This window comes from Phytophthora parasitica (assembly GCF_000247585.1).
Source record: "Phytophthora parasitica INRA-310 unplaced genomic scaffold supercont2.56, whole genome shotgun sequence".
Lineage (NCBI taxonomy): Eukaryota > Oomycota > Peronosporomycetes > Peronosporales > Peronosporaceae > Phytophthora > Phytophthora nicotianae.
The window spans coordinates 384,787-390,591 of record NW_008649042.1 but is presented as its reverse complement, the minus strand read 5'-3'; the positions used below and the strand labels follow the sequence as shown (position 1 = coordinate 390,591).

The window sequence follows — 5,805 nt, the reverse complement described above, 5'->3', positions numbered from 1 at the left end:
TTTTTTTTTTTTTTGGCAAGTAGAGTCTTAATTCAGGCGGAATTAGATGCATAAAAGCAATATTTTAATTTTAATTAAGCATTAGATTGTGAACCCTTTCCCTACACCGCTGACAAGTGTGTAAGACCAAATCCGCGGAGATACGCCAGGTCACAGACGCAATGGCGGTCGGCAAACCGCCAAACGCCTACGTCTTCCCCTTACCCGGCTCGGGCTTGATTAGCTTGGTATTCTGTCTTAAAGCAGGCTCATCATCCCCCCCCCCCCCCCCTAAAACCGGCGGAGATGAGGCAATCCATAATTGAGATGGAATTAGCTGACCATAGGGCATAATTAAGGCTACGAAGGGAATAGAATTATGCCAGAATAATCGCGGCTGAATAACTGAAAGGGCTTTCTGCTACTTTTTTTTTTTTTTTTACCTATGTCGTCGGTTCTGATGCTGAAACCGTTCATGACAAACTTTTAGCTCGGCCTGAGAGATTTCAGATTCGCATCTGTCATGCTTTTTGCCATCGTCACCCTTCAGGCCAATCTACACAACTCTTTATCATCGCGTACTCTTTGTCCCCCCAAAAGTAGTGTTTAATACTTAATTTGTTATTTATACTATATTATATTATTAATATAAATAAATATACAGTACGTTTGGGAGATAACAAGTACGCGACGCTCTCTGGGTTTGATCAGAGCAAACAGATAGCTTATCTTTGTGCAAACAATTTAAGCAACTACTCCATCGGTGTATGGCTTTGCATACAGTACTGCATATTTTACAGTACATTTGGAGACACCACATACGCGATGTTCAAGAGTTTCTGTGAATTGGCCCCTGATAATTTAGCTAGAGCGACCTTGAAAATGAGTTAATTTAGAGTCACCTGACTACTTTGTCGGTGCATATCTCTGCCGGTCCGTGTTCCTAGGGGGACACTATGCGCAGTTTTCAATCAAGTTCTAATAGTAAAGAGCGAGCATTTCCGCGACTCGGGTATACAGTTTACGAAATCATTCATTGAGAGGTTGTGATGCTGCAAATACAACAAAAATCTACTGAGTGTTCGGTCATTTAAGCCGACTTGACTGCTGCCGAATACTTGCACACGGTCATTGTGGCGTTCTTACCCTGGAACGGCTCCGTGCCAGCCTGGACGTGAGTCAGATACTGGGTCGGGGCGATGGTGTTGTCCGCTGGCAACTCGTCGAAGAACTGCTTGAAATCGGCCGAGAAGCTCTTGGTCATGTTGACTGCGACGTATGAGAACACTGTGGTGTTGCCGTTCTTGCCCTGGTACAGGTTAAAGTCAACGTTGCTAACCTTCACCTCCTTGATAGGCTTTCCGGTCGTGGTGAGAGGCCAGGCGCCACCGAGCGCAGCCAGCCATACCATCAACTCATACTCGACGGTCCCATTAGCGGTAGCGCTAGTGAACAAATCATACGCCACATTGGTGATGATATTGCCGTCATATTTGTAATCGTACTCGATAGTCGAAGGGATCGACGCGACGTTCGCTATTTGCACCGGGTTGAACTTGAGGGCGGCGTTGGCGAAGGACTTGACCTGCCAGTTATCGCCTGCCCAGTTGAAGCTCGTGTGCCAGGCGATGGTAGAGCCGTCGACACTATCGAGGCCCGTGCACTGGCCTCCCGCCTTGTCGTTGTCTTGCCCCCACAGGTTGTTGTAGATGGTGTAGTCGTCCGTCTGCGTTGAGTTCCATTGACCGCAGAACTCCTCCTCGGCGAAGACAGATGAGGCCGCAACTGCGGCTACAGTAATGGCGATAGAGATCTTCATTCGTGCAGCACGGGGGCTCTGGTGAAAATCGGAGACTGATGTAGAGCTCACATGGCGCGTTCGACTGCTAACGACAGCGTTACGTAGATCTGTAGAGCTCCTTTTCAGAGAATCTAAGAGACAGCGGCGATTGGAGAACTTGTTGGCTATCCCATCTCGGATGTTTGCACGAATCCATTACTATACAATTGTGCTCAATATTCAGTGAATGTGCAGAATAATACTGAAATATTGAATACAGCATATTTTGCTAAGAGAATGCAACAAAGACTGGAAGTACACATGTACATGACAGACAGAGGACTTTGCAATTGATCCGAACCAATCCTTCAATGTATATAGAAGCACCCAGGCTATCGAGAATGTCTACGGATGGCGGGTTTCTAAACGGAACTCCCGTGTACCCGTCGTCCAGGTTTTCGATCCCTCGCAACAGTGTGCAGAGTTTACTGGATTGCGTACGCTTCCAGTGTCGGGATATTACGCATTACGATTACTTTTACAAATGGGCTTATTATTTATAAGCATTTACAGATGCATTGGATAATTGTGGAGACATGATGAACATTCATTTCGAGGAAGCGAGCTATAAGCGTTTTTTTGGGGATATATATCATTGGTGTTACTGTTTAGCGGGACTTCCTCTGGCCTACCTCAAGGAAACCAGAACGCAAGCAGCGAAAAAAGTTTTATTTTACCGTGGATTTCTAGAGAACAAGGCCACACATCTTGCATTGCAACTTGCAATGCAAGATGCGTGGGCTTGCAATTTGCAGGCCTTGCAAGCAACGGATGCGTCACCCACACAACTGCACGAACACCAGGATCTTTGGGCCGAACATGACTCGTGGGCGCAGATGGTAATCAGAGCCAGTATACGCCGATCTCGCCCGCAGTGGGGAACGTTGCCGAAAATGGGATGACCATGAAGATGAACTTTGCTGTTGTATTCGGAAGAGCTGGTTCTGTCAAATCCCTATCGTAACTACTACTTTTCAATGGTCGCCGTTTTCAGTATGTACGCGCTGGCTGAGTCTACGCGGTCGCTTAAACTGTGTGGACAGCGGCCGAGTACTTGGACACAGTCATCGTGGCGTTCTTGCCCTGGAACGGCTCAGTACCAGCCTGAACGTGGGTGAGGTACTGCGTCGTCTCGATCGTGTTGTCGGCCGGAAGCTCATCGAAGAATTGCTTGAGGTCAGCCGAGAAGCTCGTGGCCATGTTCTTGGCGACGTACGTGAAGACCTTGGTCTTGTTGTTCCATCCCTGGTACAGGTTAAACTCCACGCCACCGAGCGTTACGGACTTAATAGGTTGGCCAGTGGTGGTCAACGGCCAGGCACCGCCTAGTGCGGCAAGCCAGACCATCAGCTCGTACGCGGTCTCGCCGCCAATCGAGGGGCTAGTGAACAGGTCGTACGCCACATTCGTGATAATGTTGCCGTCATACTTGTATGTGTACTCCATCGTGGTGGGGATTGACGTCACATTGGAGATCTGCACAGGGTCGAACTTGAGCGCAGCGTTGGCGTACGACTTGACCTGCCAGTTATCGCCGGCCCAGTTAAAGCTCGTGTGCCACGCGATCTCGGAGCCGCTGCTGCCGTCAACCGTAGTGCACTGTCCACCCGCCTTGTCGTTGTCCTGTCCCCAGAGGTTGTTGTATACCGTGTAGTCTCCGACAACCTTGAAGTCGTCACGCCCACAGAATTCCTGAGCGTTCGATGACGATGCCGCAGCGGCGAGGGCGAGGGCAGCGAAGGAAAGCTTCATGGTTAATTGGCGAGAGCTGAGAGGGTTGGAGCAAATTACTGACTGGGCGAGTCTTGCACTGGTCATTTGCATGAGACCAGCCTGCTGGTGGTCCCATCTCGAAAAGCAAGCCTGCCGTACGTTTGCAACCCCCGATTACGCCGAAAATGCAAATCAACCTAAGCGACTCGCTTAGCGAGCAGTTTTAGCTAAAACTGGAGACATGGGTCGAGTATCGGATACTGTATCCGGATAAGGTATGAGTATACTTTGACCAGAAGATTTGCACAAAACCCATGTATTCATTAGATAGCTCCTCGACCACCAGGGTCACGGCGGTGAGGCAGTGAAGTGGTTCGGATGACGATGGAATCCACCGTAATCTAAAACCAGATCCACGTTGAGATGTAGATTCCTCACTCGAGTTCGAGCCAACTCAAAACGTCCCAGCAAACGCAAAGCGTACAAAGGTGCCTTTGTTCCGCATTGCGAAACGAAATCGAATCGGGAGGCAAAGCAAACGCCTCAGAAGGTGATCCAGGATGCGGTCGATTTAACTTGTCGCTGAAACCATGAAAGATTTGTTGGTAGTAATCCCCATTTGCTGTGATTTTAAAATAACTGGGCACTTTCGTATCCTTTTGCAACGATTTCTCATCTTTCCTAGCAGGATTCTTGGTGTCAAGGAACGAGCTATACCTCTCCGACAACACGAACGTCACATGAAACTTGAACCAACACTGTATGTAATAGATTGAAGATGCCTCGTACACGATACTTAGTGCAATACCTGAAATACCAGGTTTCAATGTAATCCTTGCTACAGTAACGTGGTTGTCCATCCTACTACTTCTCTAGTGTGGTGGATTCCTCTACGGTCTTTGGTGTAAAAATGTCGGTGCCATGGCTTAGTTGACCTTCGACGAGTACGATTTCACAATCATCTCGCCGTTCTTGCCCTGGAAGGGCTCCGTGCCGGCCTCCAACTTCACCAAGTACTGCGTCTGAGGCAGTGTGTTGTTGGCAGGAAGTTCGTTAAAGAACTTCTTCAGGTCAGCCGAGAACTTGTAAGCAGTCTTCTTGGCGACGTATGAGAACACCTTTACCTTCTTGTTCATACCCTGGAACAGGTCAAAGTCGACACCGCCGATATTCACGGTCTTGATGGGCTTGCCACTGTCGGTCAGAGGCCAGGGACCACCAAGTGCAGCGAGCCACACCATCAATTCGTACTCAATTTCACCGTTGGCGGACGAACTGGTGAACAGATCGTAGGCGACATTGGCGATGATATGGCCATCGAAGGTGTATGTGTAGTCGATCGACGTGGGAATCGACGAGATCGCCGAGACCTGCTTGGGTTGGAACTTGAGCGCGGCGTTGGCGTACGACTTAACCTGCCAGTTATCGCCGGCCCAGTTGAAGCTTGTCTTCCACGAAACAGACGAGCTGGTGCTGCCAGTCACCTCCGTGCACTGTCCACCAGTCTTGTCATTGTCTTCGCCCCAGAGGTTGTTGTATACCGTGTAGTCTCCGACAACCTTGAGATCGTCGCGGCCACAGAACTTTTGGGCATCTGCAGAGGAAGCAACGGCGGCGAGGGCAAGAGTAGCAGGGATCAGGAACTTCATCGTATTTGTCAAGATTGGTGTGAGGGTTTTGGAGCAGATTACCGAGTGAGAGCAGCGCAATGGTAGTTTTTTCTTGCTTGAAAGGCGACTAACAACAAGTTTGAATCCAACGCGATGTGGTCCCATCCCGAAGCCGAGCACGGCCACACGCACTCTGCCGATCACGCCCTATTAGTCCAGTATGGTTTATTTGCATTAATTATCGTAAAACGTTAATATTTGTTATGATAGTAGAACTTCTACTTTCAGTGCCTGCACAAGGCTCTCCGTCATTGGGGCTCGCATACGCCGAAGAAATCTATTACATGTAGATAAGTGCGGTTGACAAATAGCTGAGCTAGGGGATTACATGTGTAGATCCTGGCACGGAGCAAAGCGTCTTCACGATATCGTCAAACGTGAACTTGAAGTTGATTCTAGAGGATATTCCTGGGGTTTGCAAAAAAAAAAAAAAAAAAAAAAAAAAAAGGGAGAGAGACCAAGTCTATGTTTGCACATGCGATTACGACAACATCGTTGCCAAAAGAACTCGTAAGCATATCGGATATCGTACGCAATGTTGGCGATGATATCGCCATCGCATGTTTAGGCGTAATGCATCGTCGTAGGGATCGAGCATACTGG

General features: G+C 48.6%; 3 protein-coding genes across 3 annotated transcripts; all 3 read right to left on the bottom strand.

Annotated features, from left to right (window-relative positions):
• Window positions 1-1,069: 1,069 nt before the first annotated feature.
• Window positions 1,070-1,798, bottom strand: PPTG_16273 (hypothetical protein; the record flags this gene model as incomplete). The annotated part of the gene is made up of 1 exon (XM_008913909.1): window positions 1,070-1,798. One exon carries the CDS (start codon window positions 1,796-1,798, stop codon window positions 1,070-1,072), a length of 729 nt encoding a protein of 242 aa, XP_008912157.1.
• Window positions 1,799-2,713: 915 nt separating this feature from the next.
• On the bottom strand, window positions 2,714-3,739 carry PPTG_16272 (hypothetical protein). Its single transcript, XM_008913908.1, has one exon. It carries the CDS (start codon window positions 3,641-3,643, stop codon window positions 2,846-2,848), a length of 798 nt encoding a protein of 265 aa, XP_008912156.1. The 5' UTR covers window positions 3,644-3,739; the 3' UTR covers window positions 2,714-2,845.
• Window positions 3,740-4,458: 719 nt separating this feature from the next.
• Window positions 4,459-5,181, bottom strand: PPTG_16271 (hypothetical protein; the record flags this gene model as incomplete). Its single annotated transcript, XM_008913907.1, has 1 exon — window positions 4,459-5,181. One exon carries the CDS (start codon window positions 5,179-5,181, stop codon window positions 4,459-4,461), a length of 723 nt encoding a protein of 240 aa, XP_008912155.1.
• Window positions 5,182-5,805: the final 624 nt, after the last annotated feature.

Excerpts from the sequence above, each read along its gene's own strand:
- PPTG_16272 (XM_008913908.1), bottom strand. The coding sequence starts at position 3,643 with ATGCAAATGACCAGTGCAAGACTCGCCCAGTCAGTAATTTGCTCCAAC.